The following is a 23,655-nucleotide window of genomic DNA, read 5'->3' as shown; positions in this document are numbered from 1 at the left end:
TTCAATGGATTGGCTATCTCAAAATTTTTGGCTAATTCTACTTTAGACCTTTATAATGCGTTACGGTAATAAATTGGCTAAAAAAAAAAAAAAAAAAAAAAAACTTTCTTCCAACTTTATTAACTGAAATAAATTAGCAATTGAACAAGGTCTAGACCCTAATCATCCATCCAGTTCCCCAGGACAAAACAGTATATTTTTGACCAGTGCTAACTAAGCCCTTTAAGAGCAATAATGGTGATCTTTTACCATATTCTGGACCAGAAGGTGACAGTAGACAGCAGAATATTGAAGATATTGTACAAGATTTTTTGATGCTTTTAAATGGATTGGCTATCTCACAATTTTTTGCCATTACTGACTAAGTACTTTAACAGCGAAAATTGTCATCTTATACCATATTCTGAAACAACGCGTGACAGCAGACTACTGAAATTTTGAGGTATGTAATTCACATTGATGTCATCCATGCTTCTAATTTGATTGGCTATCTAGGATTATTTGCTCAGCTCACTTAAATAACAATCGTAGTTTTTTCAGCACAAAATAGTGTCAAACGACATTTTGATATAGTCTCGTCTCAGACTGTCTTATGCAAACAAATGTTTGTGACATTTGTGAGCCAAGCTTTTTTAAGGAAAAATTACATAAACAATTATATTTTCTACTTCAAAACTAAAGTATACCTGTAAATTGTTCTTTATCTCTACAAATGAAACACATATTCTTCCCAAGAATATCCATAATGTTTCCAACTATAAACTTCACAATCAATTTACATACAAAACAAAAATCTATGGCGCTATCTCTATTTTACTTAAAAATAAGCGGCAATAAAAATCTCATATTCAATATTTTATTCTTTAATTTGGCAGGAAAAACGTAGATTTAAAAAAAAGTAAGTAAAAAAATGTAAACTACAAACAAACAAAAAACTAATAACGCCCTAGAATGTAAAGTTATCTTTAAGCCTTATTGGTTTAAGCCTTGCGGTAAACTTTTGATTGAGAACTGAGGACGGCTGAGACCTCAATATTGCCTGAAAGAGAAGAAGTGATCACTGCAGCACTGCTTCAGGGCGAGAGGAGAGACTTTGTCGACGTCCTGTGCGCTACTGACGGCTCAGAGGAAATAAGGTCTAAAGTAAGGACTTGTTTGTAGTACCTCATTGGTTACTGAGTACCTCATTTGGCACTTGGTAAGAAAATAAAACATTGGAGTTGGAAATTTCCCATATCAAACTGACTAGCTTGGTTTCAACTTAAAGGGTTTTTTTCAACATGCCCTGAAAGGATTGTAACATATATTGACACTATAACCCATATAAGATCAGTAACTAAAAAAAAAAAAAAAAAAAAAAAAAAAAAAAAAAAAAAAAAAAATCTAAAATATAAAGTTGGGTTTCAGCCTCGACAGCAGACCTTATTGGTTACCGAGTACCTCGGCAAAGTTCGGTGATATAATAGGCAACTGGACTATTTCCCACAACAAATCAACGAGTTCGGTTTCAGTTCTAGCGGGATTTTTAATCAATTTCAGTAAGAGGTTCAACATATCGAATGATTAGGTGGGGGAGATAATCCATTCTAAATAAGGAGTATTTAAAATCCTCATTAGCCTCACCATATTCTATTTGTTTATATTTCTTGTATGTTTTATATTTTTACTTTGTATATTACGATTTTTTTTAATTTTTTGTTGTTTAATTTGACTGAAAGACAAAAAAGATTTTATGGAAGAAAGAAAAAGTAAAAAAAATCAACAAAAAAACTGATAAAACCTCTGATATGAAGTTACGTTTTAGCCTCCTTGACAGTAACTCGTCGATTACCAAGTACCTCGTTAATAAAGAAAAACTGTGGAACTCGAAACTTTCCCCTAATAAACCGACTACACTACCCATGCTCATTCTTGACCCCTATTTATTCAAAGCTTCATATTTTTAAAGGGGTCTTAACCAACTCTAGTAAGTTCAATGCATATACCAGTAGCGAAATCTTTTTTCAAACATGACATACATTTCATAGCGCGTAATTAGTGCGTAATATGCTCTGAGCATATACATCAGAGCCATAGTTTCAGTTGATACTTGGTTTTCCATCGGTAACATTCGTCATTGCGCGTGCGCGAAGGCGAGGTCATGAATCTTGTGTGGTTTTAGATCTGTGTCAAAAATTTTCAATAGAGAGTATAGGACTTTTCGCTACTGTATATTACCTTTGCTATGGTTCAGTGTGTCAAAAAGAGAGGTAATCAATTCTTAAGAGAGTTAAGTCTTTTAGATATGCTCGAACGATATTTGTAACATGTATTAACACTGTGACCAAACATAAGTTCAGTAACTATACATGGATAACGGCAAAAACACAAGCCAATAAGTAAGATTTAGAAAAAAGAACGAGAGTGGGAAAAAGTATCTAGAAAAGCGATCGACGTTTAATGCTCGCATTCGTGCTATTTGAGCTGGTGTTGGGCCAGGAGGTCTTGGAGGCTGGCCGGTCAGCATCCGTGCATTCTCCTAGAATAAAGAGAAAATAGACAAAGTTTTGGTTATCGCATTAGTGAAAGCTTTTATTATCAAGTTAGTCAGTTGCATTGTCAGCCATTATTATCAGTTAGGCAGTTACACGTGGGACGTTTAATCATTTTTATCAATTCTTTGTCTTACTCCAGGCCTATGTTGTCTACCTAATAAATTCAAAAAGTTTTGTTCTTCAAAAGTAAAAATTAGTATGGTTGAGCTTAGGTTGAACGTTCAAATAAAAAAAAAAAAAAAGCTAACTTACTTACTACTTAAGTCCCATATATCCTCACGGGACGTCTTGGGGCCACACCTTCCAGAATCTGATGAACTAGGGCTCGATATGCTGTTCTTTCAAGTGCAGTTCGGGATAATTGGGCAATGCCTTGCCGGTCAAAGTTATCTATCCACCTTTTGCGCGGTCTTTCCCGTGGTCGAAGTTCTTCAGTTTTCCCTTCAAGCGCGATCTTGGGCAGGCATTCGGGATTCATTCGCTTTACATGGCCGAACCAGCGCAGCTGCTGTTTTCGGATTTTGTTCAGGATAGTGTCTTGCGACTTCTGCCTTCTTCGGACTTCTTCGTTTGTGACATGGTCAGTATATCTGATCTTGGCTATCCGGCACAGACATCTCATTTCGAGCGCAAGGAGGTTGCACTCGTTTCAGCTTTTAGTGTCCAAGTTTCACACCCATAAAAAGCAATGGGTATGATCAGACTGTTGAATAGATGCATTTTCAGATGGTTCGAAAGGTGGCTAGATTTCGAGATCTTTGATAGTCTTTTGAAGCTAGAGCTGGCAAGACCGAGGCGGCGTTTAGTGTCGACAGTGTGGCAGTTGTCAATCATCAAAATACTGCCGAGGTAAAGGAACTTATCCTCTGTTTCCACTTGTTCACCATCTATTACTATCAAGGGGGGGTTGTTATCTCCTGTCGTGATGTGACCGTGATTTTGGTCTTGTTTGCGATAATTTGCATACCAAACGGCTGCGTTGCTTGGGAGATGTAGTCAGCCTGACTCTGGAGTTCTTGGGCGGTAGTGGACAGCAGGTCGATATCATCCGCATATGCTAGTTTTTCAATTAGGATTCCTCCTGTTCTGGCTCCATATTCGACGGGTATCAGGGAGAGGATGGCATGTAAAAAAATAAGCAACTAACACTAATGATCCTTTTACGGCAAAAAGCAACCCAAAGTCGATACACCTACGCCTGCTTGTTCTCCACCATTATCAATTTGAAGCTCCACTTTTTAATCCCTCCTAAGAACAACTTTATTCTCACTTATGACCTTTTTATTCTCACTTATGAAGTTTTTTATTCTCACTTATGACCTCTTATGTTTTTTTAAATTCTCACTTCTTGCCTCTTATATTTTTTAAGTCTCGCTTATGACCTCTTATGTTTTTTAAAATCTCATTTCTAACCTCTTACATTTTTTAAGTCTCTCTTATGACCTCTTATGTTTTTTTTATTTCACACTTCTGAACTCTTATATTTTTTAAAGTCTCGCTTATGACCTCTTATGTTTTTTTTTTAATTCTCATTTTTGAACTTTTATATTTTTTTAGGTGTCGCTTATGACCTCTTATGTTTTTTTTTATTCTCACTTCTGACCTCTCTTCTGACCTTTCTTATATTTTTTCAAGTCTGTCTTATGACCTCTTATGTTTTTTCTTAATTCTCACTTCTGACCTCTTATATTTTTTTAAGTCTTGCTTATGACCTATTATTTTTTTTTTAATTCTCACTTCTGACCTCTTATATTTTTTTAAGTCTTGCTTATGACCTATTATTTTTTTTTTAATTCTAACTTCTGACATCTTATATTTTTTTATGTTTCGCTTTTGACCTCTTATGTTTTTTTTATTCTAACTTCTTACATCTTATATTTTTTAAGTTTTGCTTATGAACTCTTATGTTTTTTAATTCTCACTTGTGACATCTTCCTGCCCCACTCAGGGGCGACTTGTTTATTGCTTGGCACAAGATGGACGTTTAAAAACACTTGTTGCTCAAAACCTGATTAGTTTTTCTACATGTATTTTAAGCCAGTATAAAAAAACGGAAAGTTTTGATATTTTTGTATCTCAAAATTTTATGAGTTGGTCCCTCCGTTTCTCTGTTCTTGCACCATAAAGCATATACCCTAATTCTTGCCATTACTATAAACATATTTTACAAGTAATGTCTCTTTTTCTCGGTCTTTGCACCGTAAATTACATACCCTAATCCTTGCCATTACCGCGTACATATTTTATAAGTAATCTCTCTATTTCTTGGCCCTTGCACCGTAAACCATATACCGCAATCCTTGCCATAACCATAAGCATTTCTTACAAGACTGTGTTTCTTTGCGATATCACCATCGAAACTTACTTTTATCCTGGGCTAACTTTTTTTTTTTTTTTTTTTTTTTTTTTTTACACAAGCCCAAGTTTTTGCGTTTGTGCAATTCATCCACTTCTTTGTTTGAGTTCATATGTTATGAGAGCATTCCTGAGGATTGGGTTAAGTTATTATACTGTTTCGTATTAAAAAAGGATACGAAATTTCTTTTGTTTTTACTAATATTTTCTGTTAGCAATATTTTGTTATTAATATTAAAATTGATATATTATTTATAGCTATTAATAATTTATTTTTTCATTCAATAGCATATTGCCCTTGGTGCCTTTTGGGTTTTAACTGTTGCTACATGATTGAGCCCAGGGCCAGTCAATGGGCTATACAGACGATACCGCACCAAGTGGTTGTTAATCTTAAATTTAAAATTGGAAATCTTAAATTGGAAAAATATCCAGTCTTGAAATTTAAATAGTTATCTAGTAATTTAAATAAGTTTAGTGTTTTAGTCTAGTAATTTAAGTATGGAATTAAAACTAGTTATGTGTCTTGATAATGAGTCCATATACGTCTAGAAATCTAAAAAGTATAAAGATTTAAATAAGCATCAGTTTTAATAAAAATATGGAATCGGTCTAAAATTTTTTATTCAGAACAGGTCTTTAGGGTTTGTGTAGTCAATACCTGAGTCTTTTAAATGCCGTTATCATATTATAGTTTAGGTTTTTAGTTTTGTAATGGAGGCCCTAGACGGTCAATCATTTTGATAAAAACCTTCCGTCAATTGGTTGACTCAAGCATGATTGACCGTCTAGGAACCTTGACGCTTGAGTCAAGCGTTGATTGATGGAGAGTTTGAATTACTCAATAATTTTGATCAAAAGCTGTGTGTTACATTAGCTTTCGTCGTGACTGAAGGTTGAAGTAAATACACGTCAATCGATTGACTAAAATTTTTAATAAAAATGATTGTCCGTCTAGGGCCTCCTTAACTCCTGCATAAATATTAACTAAGTTATTACTAATCTCTCTCTGAAAACATAATCAAAGTCTTGGTTCAAAATTAACACTTGTTGCCACATTCAGATGATTGATACATGTAAAAAAAAAAGGCTGTTTTGATTTATATCTTCAACTGTTCTAAACTTCTTTTAATTTCAAGCTGGTATTTTATTTTTCATTTTTCTTGGCTGTATATTTAACGATGTTAATTAATTTAGCCTATGGGCTGCTCATTTATTATTGTCTTTCAATAATTATCCTCTCACTCGAAGAAAGATATAATCCTTAGCTTCTTATCTTTCCTATATTCATCCTCAATAGAAGAGGAATCCTTTTTAGTATTATCGTCTTTTTAATCAGTAATGCTTTCAAGTAATTGAAAAGCTAAAACACAGAGCAAGCACGATTTTCGATTTGAGGAAATACTGTCCTTGTTCGATTTTACACTCAATAATCCCGCTGGGGATTTCCAACATTCAAAAAAAGGTGATAAGAAATTGTAACTTTAATTCCTTTTTAAATACAAGTTTAGTTTTCATTTAAAAATCAGTTTCCATGGCTTTGGCTATTCTGATGTTATTAAACATCTCATGGTAACGAACTGTAAATAAGGAGCAACCCGGCTCAATAGTAACCGAAACTCCAAAATACGGGATTTTATATCAATACATATATTAAAAGAATCAGATTTTATGCTGATTTCAAATATAAAAGTCAAAGTACCCATCGAAAGTTACGTGCCTGAGAGAATTTGCCATACTTTCGAAAAAAGGGTTAACACCCTCTAAAGGTCATAGAACCTTAATGAAAAAGTTCTAGTGATTAAAAAACCTTAATAAAAGACAAAAGTTCTAGTGCCCTATTTAAGTGACAAAAAAGGAGGGCAACTAGGCCCCCTCTCACGCTCATTTTTTCCCCAAAGTCACCCGATCATAATTTTGGGATAGCCATTTTGTTCAGCATGGTCGAAAATATAATAACTATGTCTTTGAGGATGATTAATTCCCCACAGTCCCCGGGGGAGGGCTGCAAGTTATTAACTTTGCCCAATGTTTACTATAGTATTGGTTATTGGGAAATATACAGACGTTTTCCGGGGGGAATTTCTTCTGGTAGTGGGGGTTGGGTCGGGGGGTACGTGGGAGTATTTTTCCATGGAGGGAGTTTTCATGAGGGAAGGGACATTGCTATGAAGGATGCACCGGATTTCCCAGCATTATTTAAAAAAATGATCAAAAATCAAATAAAAAGAAAACCATTTTTTTCAACTGATAGTTAAAAAGGGCACTAGCCCTTTGAATTTCTAATCGATTGAGCCCTTTTTGAACTTTCTACGACAAAGCCTTCTATAAGAACCTTATTTCCCCCAGGGCATAACTTACAACCCTGAGGGCTGTGGGGGGAGTGTCCTCCTCAAAAACATAATTTCTATCTGGAAATCAAGTACGCCGAAGAAAATTTCTATCTGAACATTTTTATTGGTTGTGTTTGGGGATATTGTGCTCGTGGAAGGGGTGTTAGTTGCATACCAATCACATTCGACTATTAAAAACGGCACTAGCCATTCCAATTTACAATCGAATGAGCCATTTTTGAAATTTCTACGACAAAGCCTTCTATAAAAACCTTATTTCCCCCAGGGCATAACTTACAACCCTGAGGGCTGTGGGGAGAGTGTCCTCCTCAAAAACATAATTTCTATCTGGAAATCAAGTACGCCGAAGAAAATTGCTGTTTGAAAATTTTTATTGGATGTTTTTGGGGAAATAGTGGGCGTGGATGGGGTGTTAGTTGCCTTCAAATCACATTCGACTATTAAAAACGGCACTAGCCATTCCAATTTCCAATCGAATGAGCCCTTTTTGAACTTTCTACGACAAAGCCTTCTATAAGAACCTTATTTCCCCCAGGGCATAACTTACAACCCTGAGGGCTGTGGGGGGAGTGTCCTCCTCAAAAACATAATTTCTATCTGGAAATCAAGTACGCTGAAGAAAATGGCTATCTGAAAATTTTTATTGGATGTGTTTGGGGAAATAGTGGGCGTGGAAGGGGTGTTAGTTGCCTTCCAATCACATTCGACTATTAAAAACGGCACTAGCCATTCCAATTTCCAATCGAATGAGCCCTTTTTGAAATTTCTACGACAAAGCCTTCTATAAGAACCTTATTTCCCCCAGGGCGTAACTTACAACCCTGAGGGCTGTGGGGGGAGTTTCCTCCTCAAAAACATAATTTCTATCTTAAAATCAAGTACGCTGAATAAAATGGCTATCTTAAAATTTTTATTGGTTGTGTTTTGGGAAATAGTGGGCGTGGAAGGGGTGTTAGTTGCCTTCCAATCACATTCGACTATTAAAAACGGCACTAGCCATTCCAATTTCCAATCGAATGAGCCCTTTTTGAACTTTCTACTACAAATCCTTCTATAAGAACCTTAGTTCCCCCAGGGCATAACTTACAACCCTGAGGGCTGTGGGGGGAGTGTCCTGCTCAAAAACATAATTTCTATCTGAAAATCAAGTACGCCGAAGAAAATGGCTATCTGAAAAATTTTATTGGATGTGTTTGGGGAAATAGTGGACGTGGAAGGGGTGTTAGTTCCCTTCCAATCACATTCGACTATTAAAAACGGCACTAGCCATTCCAATTTCCAATCGAATGAGCCATTTTTGAACTTTCTACTACAAATCCTTCTATAAGAACCTTAGTTCCCCCAGGGCATAACTGCCAACCCTGAGGACTGGGGGGGGAGTGTCCTCCACAAAAACATAATTTCTATCTGGAAATCAAGTACGCTGAAGAAAATGGCTATCTGAAAATTTTTATTGGATGTGTTTGGGGAAATAGTGGGCGTGGAAGGGGTGTTAGTTGCCTTCCAATCACATTCGACTATTAAAAACGGCACTAGCCATTCCAATTTCTAATCGAATGAGCCCTTTTTGAACTTTCTACTACAAAACCTTCTATAAGAACCTTATTTCCCCCAGGGCATAACTTACAACCATGAGGGCTGTGGGGGGAGTGTCCTCCTCAAAAACATAATTTATATCTGGAAATCAAGTACGCTGAAGAAAATGGCTATCTGAAAAATTTTTTTGGATGTTTTTGGGTAAATTGTGGGCGTGTATGGGGTGTTAGTTGCCTTCCAATCACAGTCGACTATTAAAAACGGCACTAGCCATTCCAATATCCAATCGAATGAGCCATCTTTGAAATTTCTATGACAAAGCCTTCTATAAGAACCTTATTTCCCCCAGGGCATAACTTACAACCCTGAGGGCTGTGGGGGGAGTTTCCTCCTCAAAAACATAATTTCTATCTGGAAATCAAGTACGCTGAAGAAAATGGCTCTCTGAACAATTTTATTGGATGTTTTTGGGTAATTAGTGGGCGTGGATGGGGTTTTAGTTGCCTTCCAATCACATTCTACTATTAAAAACGGCACTAGCCATTCCAATTTCCAATCGAATGAGCCCTTTTTGAACTTTCTACGACAAAGCCTTCTATAAGAACCTTATTTCCCCCAGGGCATAACTTACAACCATGAGGGCTGTGGGGGGAGTGTCCTGCTCAAAAACATAATTTCTATCTGGAAATCAAGTACGCCTAAGAAAATGGCTATCTGAACAATTTTATTGGATGTTTTTGGGTACATAGTGGACGTGGACGGGGTGTTAGTTGCCTTCCAATCACCTTCAACTATTAAACACGGCACTAGTCATTCCAATTTCCAATCGAAAGAGCCCTTTTTGAAATTTCTACGACAAAACCTTCTATAAAAACATTATTTCCCCCAGGGCATCACTTACAACCCTGAGGGCTGTGGGGGGAGTGTCCTCCTCAAAAACATAATTTCTATCTGGAAATCAAGTACGCTGAAGAAAATGGCTATCTGAAAATTTTTATTGGATGTTTTTGGGTAAATAGTGGGCGTGGAAGGGGTGTTAGTTGCCTTCCAATCACATTCGACTATTAAAAACGGCACTAGCCATTCCAATTTCCAATCGAATGAGCCCTTTTTGAACTTTCTAAGACAAAGCCTTCTATAAGAAACTTATTTCCCCCAGGGCATAACTTACAACCCTGAGGGCTGTGGGGGGAGTGTCCTGCTCAAAAACATAATTTCTATCTTGAAATCAACTACGTTGAACAAAATGGCTATCTAAACATTTTTATTGGATGTGTTTGGGGAAATTATGGACGTGGATTGGGCGTTAGTTGCCTTCCAATCACATTCGACTATTAAAAACGGCACTAGCCATTCCAATTTCTAATCGAATGAGCCCTTTTTGAAATTTCTACGACAAAACCTTCTATAAGAACCTTATTTCCCCCAAGGCATAACTCGCAACCCTGAGGACTGTGGGGGGAGTTTCCTCCTCAAAAACATAATTTCTATCTGGAAATCAAGTACGCTGAAGAAAATGGCTATCTGAAAATTGTTATTGGATGTTTTTGTGGAAATAGTGCGCGTGGAAGGGGTGTTAGTTGCCTTCCAATCACATTCGACTATTGAAAACGGCACTAGCCATTCCAATTTCCAATCGAATGAGCCCTTTTTGAAATTTCTCCGACAAAGCCTTCTATAAGAACCTTATTTCCCCCAAGGCATAACTCGCAACCCTGAGGGCTGTGGGGGGATTGTCCTGCTCAAAAACATAATTTCTATCTTGAAATCAAGTACGACTAAGAACATTGCTCTTTGAAAATTGTTATTGGAGGTTTGTGAGGAACTAGTGGGCGTGGAAGGGGTGTTTGTTGCCTTCCAATCTCATTCGACTATTAAAAACGGCACTAGCCATTCCAATTTCAAATCGAATGAGCCCTTTTTGAACTTTCTACTACAAATCCTTCTATAAGAACCTTATTTCCCCCAGGGCATAACTTACACCCCTGAGGGCTCTGGGGGGAGTGTCCTCCTCAAAAACATAATTTATATCTGGAAATCAAGTACGCTGAAGAAAATGGCTATCTGAAAAATTTTATTGGATGTGTTTGGGGAAATAGTGGACGTGGAAGGGGTGTTTGTTGCATTCCAATCACATTCTACTATTGAAAACGGCACTAGCCATTCCAATTTCCAATCGAATGAGCCCTTTTTGAACTTTCTACGACAAAGCCTTCTATAAGAACCTTATTTCCCCCAGGGCATAACTTACAACCCTGAGGGCTGTGGGGGGAGTGTCCTCCTCAAAAACATAATTTCTATCTGGAAATCAAGTACGCTTAAGAAAATGTCTATCTTAACAATTTTATTGGATGTGTTTGGGTAAATAGTGGTCGTGGATGGGGTGTTTGTTGCCTTCCAATCACATTCGAATATTAAAAACGGCACTAGCCATTCCAATTTCCAATCGAATGAGCCCTTTTTGAACTTTCTACGACAAAGCCTTCTATAAGAACCTTATTTCCCCCAGGGCATAACTTACAACCCTGAGGGCTGTGGGGGAGTGTCCTCCTCAAAAACATAATTTCTATCTGGAAATCAAGTACGCTGAAGAAAATGGCTATCTGAAATTTTTTATTGGATGTGTTGGGGTAAATAGTGGGCGTGGAAGGGGTGTTAGTTGCCTTCCAATCACATTCGACTATTAAAAACGGCACTAGCCATTCCAATTTCCAATCGAATGAGCCCTTTTTGAAATTTCTACGACAAAGCCTTCTATAAGAACCTTATTTCCCCCAGGGCATAACTTACAACCCTGAGGGCTGTGGGGGGAGTTTCCTGCTCAAAAACATAATTTCTATCTGGAAATCAAGTACGCTGAAGAAAATTGCTATTTGAAAATTTTTATTGGTTGTGTTTGGGGAATTAGTGGAGGTGGATGGGGTGTTAGTTGCCTTCCAATCACATTCGACTATTAAAAACGGCACTAGCCATTCCAATATCCAATCGAATGAGCCATCTTTGAAATTTCTATGACAAAGCCTTCTATAAGAACCTTATTTCCCCCAGGGCATAACTTACAACCCTGAGGGCTGTGGGGGGAGGGTCCTGCTCAAAAACATAATTTCTATCTTGATAGCAAGTACGCTGAAGATAATGGATATCTGAAAATTTTTATTGGATGTGTTTGTGTAAATTGTGGACGTGGAAGGGGTTTTTGTTGCCTTCCAATCACATTCGACTATTAAAAACGGCACTAGCCATTCCAATTTCAAATCGAATGAGCCCTTTTTGAACTTTCTACTACAAATCCTTCTATAAGAACCTTATTTCCCCCAGGGCATAACTTACAACCATGAGGGCTGTGGGGGGAGTTTCCTGCTCAAAAACATAATTTATATCTGGAAATCAAGTACGCTTAAGAAAATGGCTATCTGAAAATTTTTATTGGAGGTTTTTGGGGAAATAGTGGACGTGGACGGGGTGTTAGTTGCCTTCCATTCACATTCGACTATTAAAAACGGCACTAGCCATTCCAATTTCTAATCGAAAGAGCGCTTTTTGAACTTTCTAATACAAATCCTTCTATAAGAACCTTATTTCACCCAGGGCATTACTTACAACCATGAGGGCTGTGGGGGGAGTTTCCTGCTCAATAACATAATTTCTATCTTGAAATCAAGTACGCTGAAGAAAATGGCTATCTGAAAAATTTTTTTGGATGTTTTTGGGGAAATTGTTGGCGTGTATGGGGTGTTAGTTGCATTCCAATCACATTCGACTATTAAACACTGCACTAGCCATTCCAATATCAAATCGAATGAGCCCTTTTTGAAATTTCTATGACAAAGCCTTCTATAAGAACCTTATTTCCCCCAGGGCATAACTTACAACCCTGAGGGCTGTGGGGGGAGTGTCCTCCTCAAAAACATAATTTCTATCTGGAAATCAAGTACGCTGAAGAAAATGGCTATCTGAAAATTTTTCTTGGATGTGTTTTGGGAAATAGTGGGCGTGGAAGGTGTGTTAGTTGCCTTCCAAACACAGCCGAATACTAAACACTTCCCGAGTCAGTTTACGTTACAATCGAATGAGGCATTTTTGATATGTCTTTTTAAAAGCATTAGAGAAGAAAACTATTTCCCCCAGGTGAGTACGTAAAACCATTAGGGCTGTGGGGAGAGTTACATGATCCAAATATTAATTAATCTATGGAAATCAAGTACGCTTAAGAAACTTTCTCTCTGAAAATTTTTATTGGATGTGTTTGGGTAATTTGTGGGCGTGGAAGGGGTGTTTGTTGCCTTCCAATCACATTCGACTATTAAAAACGGCACTAGCCATTCCAATTTCCAATCGAATGAGCCCTTTTTGAACTTTCTACGACAAAGCCTTCTATAAGAACCTTATGTCCCCCATGGCATAACTCACCACCATGTGGACTGTGGGGGGAGTGTACTCCACAAAAACATAAGTTATATCTGAAAATCAACTAAGCCGAAGATAATTTCTATCTGAAAATTTTTATTGGATGGTACTGTGGAAAAAGTGTGCGTGGACGGGGTGTTAGTTTCGTACCAATCACATTCCACTATTAAACACGGCACTAGCCATTCCAATTTACAATCGAATGAGGCATTTTTGAAATTTCTACGACAAAGCCTTCTATAAGAACCTTATTTCCCCCAGGGCATAACTTACAACCCTGAGGGCTGGGGGGGGAGTGTCCTGCTCAAAAACATAATTTCTATCTGAAAATAAAGCACACTTAATAAAATGGCTATCTGAAAAATTTTATTTGATGTTTATGGGTAATTTGTGGGGGTGTACGGGGTTTTAGTTGCATTCAAGTAACATTCTACTATTAAACACGGCACTAGCCATTCCAATTTCAAATCGAATGAGCCCTTTTTGAACTTTCTACGACAAATCCTTCTATAAGAACCTTATTTCCCCCAAGGCATAACTTGCAACCATGAGGGCTGTGGGGGGAGTGTCCTGCTCAAAAACATAATTTCTATCTGGAAATCAAGTACGCTGAAGATAATGGCTATCTGAACATTTTTATTGGATGTGTTTGAGGAAATAGTGGTCGTGGAAGGGGTGTTAGTTGCATTCCAATCACATTCGACTATTAAAAACGGCACTAGCCATTCCAATATCCAATCGAATGAGCCATTTTTGAAATTTCTACGACAAAGCCTTCTATAAGAACCTTATTTCCCCCAGGGCATAACTTACAACCCTGAGGGCTGTGGGGAGAGTGTCCTCCTCAAAAACATAATTTCTATCTGGAAATCAAGCACACTGAAGAAAATGGCTATCTGAAAATTTTTATTGGATGTGTTTGGGGAAATAGTGGGCGTGGAAGGGGTGTTTGTTGCCTTCCAATCACATTTGACTATTAAAAACGGCACTAGCCATTCCAATTTCCAATCGAAAGAGCCCTTTTTGAACTTTCTACGACAAAGCCTTCTATAAGAACCTTATTTCCCCCAGGGCATAACTTACAACCCTGAGGGCTGTGGGGGGAGTGTCCTGCTCAAAAACATAATTTCTATCTGGAAATCAAGTACGCTGAAGATAATGGCTATCTGAAAATTTTTATTGGATGTGTTTGGGGAAATAGTGGGCGTGGATGGGGTGTTAGTTGCCTTCCAATCACATTCTACTATTAAAAACGGCACTAGCCATTCCAATATCCAATCGAATGAGCCCTTTTTGAACTTTCTACTACAAAGCCTTCTATAAGAAACTTATTTCCCCCAGGGCATAACTTACAACCATGAGGGCTGTGGGGGGAGTGTCCTCCTCAAAAACATAATTTATATCTGGAAATCAAGTACGCTGAAGAAAATTGCTATCTGAAAATTTTTATTGGATGTTTTTGTGTAATTTGTGGGCGTGGATGGGGTTTTAGTTGCCTTCCAATCACATTCGACTATTAAAAACGGCACTAGCCATTCCAATATCCAATCGAATGAGCCATTTTTGAAATTTCTATGACAAAGTCTTCTATAAGAACCTTATTTCCCCCAGGGTATAACTTACAACCCTGAGGGCTGTGGGGGGAGTGTCCTCCTCAAAAACATAATTTATATCTGAAAATCAAGTACGCCGAAGAAAATGGCTATCTGAACAATTTTATTGGATGTGTTTGGGGAAATAGTGGGCGTGGAAGGGGTGTTAGTTGCCTTCCAATCACATTCGACTATTAAACACGGCACTAGCCATTCCAATTTCCAATCGAATGAGCCCTTTTTGAAATTTCTACGAAAAATCCTTCTATAAGAACCTTATTTCCCCCAGGGCAGAACTCCCACCCCTGAGGGCTGTGGGGGGATTGTACTCCTAAATCTCAGTATGAATACATTGATATAAAGTACGCTTATTTAATGTGCTATTGGAACATTTTTATTTTTGTTTTTTTGTTAAAATGGTCGCTTGGAAGGTTGTGGAGTTCACTTAAAATATAATACGTATATAGATATCTTAAATCTCCCTTTCACTAAAAACAATACAGATCCAATTATGAAATTTATACGACAATGACTACGATAAGACCATTATTTACCCCCAGGCATAACTTACAACCATGAGGGCTGTGGGGGGAGTGTCCTCCTCAAAAACATAATTTCTATCTGGAAATCAAGTACTGTGAAGAAAATGGCTATCTGAACATTTTTATTGGATGTGTTTGGGGAAATAGTGGACGTGGATGGGGTGTTAGTTGCCTACCAATCACATTCGACTATTAAAAACGGCACTAGCCATTCCAATATACAATCGAATGAGCTCTTTTTGAAATTTCTATGACAAAGCCTTCTATAAGAACCTTATTTCCCCCAGGGTATAACTTACAACCCTGAGGGCTGTGGGGGGAGTGTCCTCCTCAAAAACATAATTTCTATCTGAAAATCAAGTACGCTGAAGAAAATGTCTATCTGAAAAATTTTATTGGATGTGTTTGGGGAAATAGTGGGCGTGGATGGGGTGTTTGTTGCCTTCCAATCACATTCGACTATTAAACACGGCACTAGCCATTCCAATTTCCAATCGAATGAGCCCTTTTTGAAATTTCTACGACAAAGCCTTCTATAAGAACCTTATTTCCCCCAGGGCATAACTTACAACCCTGAGGGCTGTGGGGGGAGTGTCCTCCTCAAAAACATAATTTCTATCTGGAAATCAAGCACACTGAAGAAAATGGCTATCTGAAAATTTTTATTGGTTTTGTTTGGGGAATTTGTGGGGGTGGAAGGGTTTTTTGGTGCATAACAAACAAATTCTAATATAAAACACTGCACTATACATTCCAATATCCACTCGATTGAGGCCTTTTTGACCTTTCTACGACAAAGTCTTCTATAAGAACCTTATTTACCACAAGGTATTACTCACAAAACTGAGGGCTGTGGGGAGAGTGTCCTCCTCAAAAACATAATTTCTATCTGGAAATCAAGTACGCTGAAGAAAATGGCTATCTGAAAATTTTTATTGGATGTGTTTGTGGAAATAGTGGACGTGGATGGGGTGTTTGTTGCCTTCCAATCACATTCGACTATTAAAAACGGCACTAGCCATTCCAATTTCTAATCGAATGAGCCCTTTTTGAACTTTCTACTACAAAGCCTTCTATAAGAACCTTATTTCCCCCAGGGCATAACTTACAACCCTGAGGGCTGTGGGGGGAGTGTCCTCCTCAAAAACATAATTTCTATCTGGAAATCAAGTACGCTGAAGAAAATGGCTATCTGAAAATTTTTATTGGATGTGTTTGGGGAAATAGTGGGCGTGGAAGGGGTGTTAGTTGCCTTCCAATCACATTCGACTATTAAAAACGGCACTAGCCATTCCAATATCCAATCGAATGAGCCATCTTTGATATTTCTACGACAAAGCCTTCTATAAGAACCTTATTTCCCCCAGGGCATAACTTACAACCCTGAGGGCTGTGGGGGGAGTGTCCTCCTCAAAAACATAATTTCTATCTGGAAATCAAGTACGCTGAAGAAAATGGCTATTTGAACATTTTTTTTGGATTTTTTTGGGTAAATAGTGTGCGTGAATGGGGTTTTAGTTGCCTACCAATCACATTCAACTATTAAAAACGGCACTAGTCATTCCACTATCCAATCGAATGATGTATCTTTGAAATTTCTACGACAAAGCCTTCTATAAGAACCTTATTTCCCCCTAGGGCAGAACTTACAACCCTGAGGGCTGCGGGGGGAGTTTCCTCCTCAAAAACATAATTTCTATCTGGAAATCAAGTACGCTGAAGAAAATGGCTGTTTGAAAATTTTATTGGATGTGTCTGGGGAAATTGTGGGCGTGGAAGGGGTGTTAGTTGCCTTCCAATCTCATTCGACTATTAAAAACGGCACTAGCCATTCCAATTTCAAATCGAATGAGCCCTTTTTGAACTTCCTACGACAAAGCCTTCTATAAGAACCTTATTTCCCCCAGGGCATAACTTACAACCCTGAGGGCTGTGGGGGAGTGTCCTCCTCAAAAACATAATTTCTATCTGGAAATCAAGTACGCTGAAGAAAATGGCTTTCTGAACATTTTTATTGGTTGTGTTTGGGTAAATAGTGGGCGTGGAAGGGGTTTTAGTTGCCTTCCAATCACATTCGACTATTAAAAAGGGCACTAGCCATTCCAATTTCCAATCGAATGAGCCATTTTTGAAATTTCTACGACAACTCCTTCGATACGAAGTTCCCTGGCCAAAACCAGAAAAAAATATAATACATTGGGCCAACATCGTTCTTTACTTAGGCAGCACTATTGGGCTGCCTATGATAAAGACCTTTTTATACACATTTACGGATAACGGTTACACGTGCAAGGGTTTAGTGTCAACTCTTATGTTGCACTATGAAACGGCTTTTGACGGACTATTTTGGCAAAAATGAGAGTTTTATCAGCGGCGCAAAGGTGTATATGTTATATTTATGTTCACTTGATACGAATTTCTTAGCTCGTCTTGTGCTGAGCAGGAAGGCACAATTCACTCACCACAACTCACTGTAAACCTATATTGGCAGACTGAGACTTGACAGACTGGCAGACTGAGACAGACTCAGACTGAGACTATATTGGCAGACTTTCCCTTTGTTTTGAGACTCGGATGTTTTCATTTCTGCGTTGTGTACGATAAACTAGTTTGATGTTTATATTGATTAATTAAAAAACTTTTCCCACAAAATAAGTTTTTCAAAGAAAAGTAAAGAATTATATTTAACAAAAAATGAACAAAAATTAAATCAAATAACCTATCAAGCGTGAAACTACCACAAATCAGCATCGGTAAGTAAATGAAATTTGAAACGAACAGATATTACAATAAATAACCGATTCAAACTCAAAACGAGCAGAAATTAACATAAGTTGGGCTCAAAACCCCTATGCCTTCCCAAGGCCAGGCCATTCTTTTAAAATGTTTTCTTTTAAATGAAAATTCTTTTAAATGTTTTCTGTTTTATAACTTTAAGAAATGTAAAATTAATTAATATTTTAAGGAATAAATAGCATCATATGTATATTAAACTGTCAATGCACATTTTTTCAGTAAATTCATCTGTAATTTTTTTCAGTAAAATGCAAATTATATTCTGGCTTTTAGAAAGCATAGGGATTTAGAACCCTAATCATATTAATTTCTGCTCGTTTTGAGTTTGACCCTGTTGATTATTTTAGTTTCTGTTTGTTTTGGGTTCCATTTATTTATTGATACCGATTTGTGGTAGTTGTATGCTTGGTAGATTATTTGATTTTATTTTTATTCATTTTTGGTTTAATGGAGTTCTTTACTTAAAAAAAACTTATTTTGTGGAGATTTTTTTTTTAAATTAATATATACAAAGTCATAACCAGATGTATAAACTGATGACTGTTTCAATCCATAAATAAGACTCGCCCTACTATGAACCTTACATACTAATTTATATTATTTTTGACGGAAGGCTATGAATCTCTTCGGGGAATCTAATGAAACATATTAAGGAAATAAAGTACAGAAGTATTGATATTGATTAAATAACTATTCGTGGAAGTCACAATAATTCCTAGCTTGGAACAACATGGGTCCTGGGACCAACGCTCCTATTCGACCCAAATCTATTCGTTACTTCATCCTTCACTCCCTCCCTTATAGTTCTTATTTCCTTTTAATCCGTTCTTATGACCTCTTCCTATTCTGATGGGGACGATCTGCTTTTTGTTTCGTTTTAGATTAATGGCCAAGAAGCAAAATTTCTCGCAATCCGTCATCATTCATCAATAAAAGCCCAGCCATCTTAAATATTCTTGCAGCATAGCACATGAGAGTGGGGTTGAATAGGCAGAAGCACGGTACGGTTTGACTATCTAGGAGAGGAAGGTTACGTGGAGAACATTTTAGAAAAGAGGTAGCAAAGTTACCTCTTGTCTTTCTGCCACAGAATTCCCTAAATATGAGTGACTCGCTGACTTCAAAACCGAATTCTCATCATCTGTTCTTGTTCTAGAATCTGAATCTGATCCTTTTTATGCAGATGGTGTTTATTCAGGTTATCTCACCTCCAATGTCCTACACCGCTGATTCTGAGGAAGTCAATACACTATGTTTGTTAGTAGCTATCGCAGAACGGTGGCTAAAAGATTTTATATCCTTTTTATTTTTATCATGCTTGAATAGGCTGTCCGTCGAGCAAATTTTAATCTTCAGCATAAAAAGTAAAGAGTTCAAATCCGAGCCGGTCATTGTATTTACGATAGTTTCTGTTTTTTTTTTTTTTTTTTTTTTTCATTATTTATAGTGAATGAAATCTAGTGCTATATAATATTTTTTAACAACACAAACGTACCATCGTTTAGCCTCAGGCTAACATCTACGGGAGAGGGAGATAAACTGGCTGTATCCTCCCCCCCATAAAAAAATAATTGTATTATGTTTTTAAATCCGGCAATAATGGAATCATCGCATGCTGAATACTGTGTGAACTCCCTTCCGCATTTACCTGTATTTTCAGAATATATATATATATATATATATATATATATATATATATATATATATATATATATATATATATATATATATATATATATATATATATATATATATATATATATATATATATATTAATGAATGAATGCATTTATTACCCATCAATTAAAACAGATGGAGCACAACAAAAGACAAGAAAAAACGCAAAAACACTAATTCTTCTGAAACAAACAAAAAAAAACCAAACACAACAACCAACAGCTTATGCCAACTACTGCTGGAGAATCATAGCCCAGGGATGGGACTTAAGTGTCAAATTATATCGAGTAATCTGCGCTAGGATAGCTTCTTCAGGATTCATGATGCCGTACCGATGCGAAACATATCGATTGCTTGTCCATGGTGGTAAACGCAACAAAAACTTTGCATACTTGTAGTACACTGAACGCAATTTCAGTCTATCTGTAGCCGTAAATATACGCCAGAATGGGCTGAGGTACAAATAATGGGGCAAAACCATAACATTGTACACCCGGGCCAGCAGACGACGGTCAAACTTCCGCTTATTTGCCACAATACGGCTATACGTAAATGAAACCCGCTTCTGAAAATGAGAAAGCAGTAACCGCCGCGTCTCTAGTATTGACCGTCCAATAGGAAGGCCCAGATATACAATGCCACCGGCAAGCCCAACAGTAGAAACACCAATTGTGATGCTTCGACCAGCATCAGATTTCGAATTAAACAGCAGTACTTCAGACTTGTCGGCATTAAACTGAAGTCCAATCTGAGCATACTCTTGTTGTAGTCGAGTAAAATTATCTTCTAGTCCTTGCAGAAAGCGGCTCAGGTTCAGTACATCGTCCGCATAACCAATCAAAGATAAATCAACACCGCGCAGAATGTAAGTCATAAGTGACTTCGATTGCGGCTTTACGATACTGTTATTAAATGCTGTCGGTGACGAAATGGCACCTTGTCTTACCCCTTCTTTACCGGGAGAAGGGGATTACCACGCGGAGAAACAGCAACATCATTCAACAGGCTAGTGCACTCACTCGCTGGTAAAGGAAGTTTAAGTTCCGCTTTTAGATTTTCATACATGTCAGCCAGTGGGGCTAGAGAGCAGGGATCAACACCGGCCAAACCCATATCCAGTATAATCTCCTCGTGGAGAAGCGAATCAAACGCGCGCCTTACATCATGAGTGGCTAAAGCGATGCTTTCACCGCGGTCTTCTGCGTCAACTAAAGCGGATACTAAAGCGGAAAGAGCATGGCCGCACCCGAGGCGAGACTGAAAACCGAACTGATGGGCCTGAACTGTACATTTAGTACGAAGCTCCTCAATAATCAGATTTTCAAATATTTTACAAAAAACAGTTGAAACCGTTATTGGGCGAAAAGACGAACAATCGGAAGGAGGTTTATTTTTCTTTGGGATAGGAGTCAGACATCCAATTGAAAAAGAATAAGGCACAATTCCCAAATTAAATATCATTTGGTAAAGGAGGACCAAATGCTCAATAAACATACCCCCACACAACGACAAATGTTGTGCAGAAATCCCGTCATATCCTCTAGACTTTTTTTTCTTCAGTTTCCCAATTGCAGAAATAATCAGACTCTTTGTAATAATCGGTCCCGGACTAGATGCATGCTCAAAGAAATCTTGGAGTCTCGCTTTATAACTATTTTGAAGATGGGGATCCGGAGCAGAAAATTCTTTTTTATAATGCTCAATCCATGAAGAAAGTGGTATAAGAGACGGGGCTTGACTTGGCGCTTCTTTCACAAGACTAGACCACAGCTATATATATATATATATATATATATATATATATATATATATATATATATATATATATATATATATATATATATATATATATATATATATATATATATATATATATTTCGGATGATAGCCCCCTCAGAGCCCTCAGTGCAAGGGTTGTAGTTATGCCCTGGGGGCATATAAGGTTTATATAGAAAGTTGCTGTAAAAATTTCAAAAATGGCTCATTTGATTGGAAAATGAAATTGCCCTTTTTCATAGGCAGCGCAATCGCGGTGCCTAAGTAAAGAACAATGTTGGCACAATGTATTTTTTTTTCCATACCATGGCACTTGGCATCGAAGGAGTTGTCGTAGAAACTTCGAAAAGGGCTCATTCGATTGGAAATTAGAATGGATAGTGCCCTTTTTAATAGTCGAAAATGATGGGAAGGCAGCTAACACCCCTTCCACGCCCACTATTTCCCCAAACACATCCAATCAAAATTTTGAGATAGTCATTTTGTTCTGCGTAGTTGATTTCCACATAGAAATTATGTTTTTGAGGGGGACACTCCCCCACAGTCGTCAGGGCAAGGGTTGTAAGTTATGCCTTGGGGGCATATAAGGTTTTTATAGAAAGTATTGTCGCAGAAACTTCAGAAAAGGCTCGTTCGATTGGAAAAAAGGGCTATTGCCCTTTTTAATTGTCGAAAGTTATTGGAGGGCAACTAATCCCCCTCTCACGCCCACCTTTTCTCTAAACACATCCAATCAAATTTTTTTTAGATAGCGAATTTGTTCAACGTAGTTGAAAGTTCTGGAAACTAGGTCTTTGAGGATGATAACCCCCCGAGAGCCCTCAGGGCAAGGGTTATAAGTTATGCCCTGGGGTAAATAAAGTTTTCAAAGAAAGCGTTGTCGTAAAAACTTAAAAAAGGCTCATCTGATTGGAAATTGAAATGGCTAATGCCCTTTTTAATAGTCAAAAGTGATTGAAAGGCAACTAACATCCCTTCCATGCCCACCATTTTTCGAAACACATCCAATCAAAATTTTGAGATAGCCATTTTGTTCAAAGTAGTTGAAAGGTCTGGAAATTATATCTAAGAAGATAACACTCCCCCACAGCCCTCAGGGTAAGGGTTTTAAGTCATGCCCTGGGGGCATATAAGAACGTCGTATTTATTGAAATTGTATTTAACGATGTTTTTATGGAAGTCTTTGTCGTAGAAACTTTAAAAAAGGCTTATTCGATTGGAAATTGAAAGGGCTAGTGCCGTTTTAATATTCGAAAGTGATTGGAGGGCAACTAGCCCCCCTCTCATGCTCACCTTTTCCCCAAACATCCAATCACAATTTTGAAATAGCTATTTTGTTCAACATAGTTTTAAGTTCTGGAAATTAGGTCTTTGAGGATGACAACCGCCCCACAGCCCTCAGGGCAAGGGTTGTAAGTTATGCCCTGGGGCCATATAAGGTTTTTATAGAACGTGTTGTCGTAAACACTTCAAAAAGGGCTCATTCGATTGGAAATTGAAATGGCTAGTTATGCCATGGTTGAAAGGGTTGTAAGTTATGCCCTGGGGGAATATAAGAACGATGTATTTATTAAAATTGTATTTAACGATGTTTTTATTGAAAGCTTTGTCGTAGAAACTTGAAAAAGGGCTCATTCGATTGGGAATTGAAAGGGCTGGTGCCCTTTTTAATAGTCTAAAGTCATTTGAGGGCAACTAAACCCCATCTCAAACCGACCTTTCCCCCACGCACATCCAATCAAAAATTTTACACAGCCATTTTATTCAACGTAGTTAAACGTTTTACAAGCTAGGTCTCTGAGGATAATAACCCCCTCAGAGTCCTCGGGGCAAGGGTTATAATTTATACCCTGGGGGCAAATAAGGTTTTAATAGATAGTGATGTTGTAGAAACTTCAATAAGGGCTCATTCGATTGGAAATTAGAAGGGCTTGTGCCCTACGAAATGTAAAGAACGATGTTGACACAATGTATTAATTTTTTTTCTTCTTTTTCCATACCAGGAAACTTCGTATCGAAGGAGTTGTCGTAGAAACTTCGAAAAGGGCTCAGTAGATTGGAAATTGAAACGGCTAGTGTCCTTTTT

At 37.6% G+C, this 23,655-nt stretch overlaps 1 protein-coding gene across 1 annotated transcript in view; it reads right to left on the bottom strand.

The window, feature by feature from the left end:
* Positions 1–1,416: 1,416 nt before the first annotated feature.
* The window catches only part of LOC148953789 (glycine receptor subunit alpha-2-like), a 222,983-nt gene continuing 200,744 nt past the window's right edge, over positions 1,417–23,655 (bottom strand). Inside the window, exon 10 of the mRNA XM_089085900.1 lies at positions 1,417–2,518. Within this exon, the coding sequence (XP_088942026.1) occupies positions 2,336–2,518 (183 nt within the window). The 3' untranslated portion in view covers positions 1,417–2,335. The remainder of the gene's footprint in view (positions 2,519–23,655) is intronic.

Source organism: Artemia sp. Qi Xiang Cuo, chromosome 3 (assembly GCF_049724085.1).
Source record: "Artemia sp. Qi Xiang Cuo chromosome 3, ASM4972408v1, whole genome shotgun sequence".
NCBI lineage: Eukaryota > Metazoa > Arthropoda > Branchiopoda > Anostraca > Artemiidae > Artemia > Artemia sp. Qi Xiang Cuo.
This window is presented reverse-complemented; position numbering and strand designations above follow the sequence as displayed.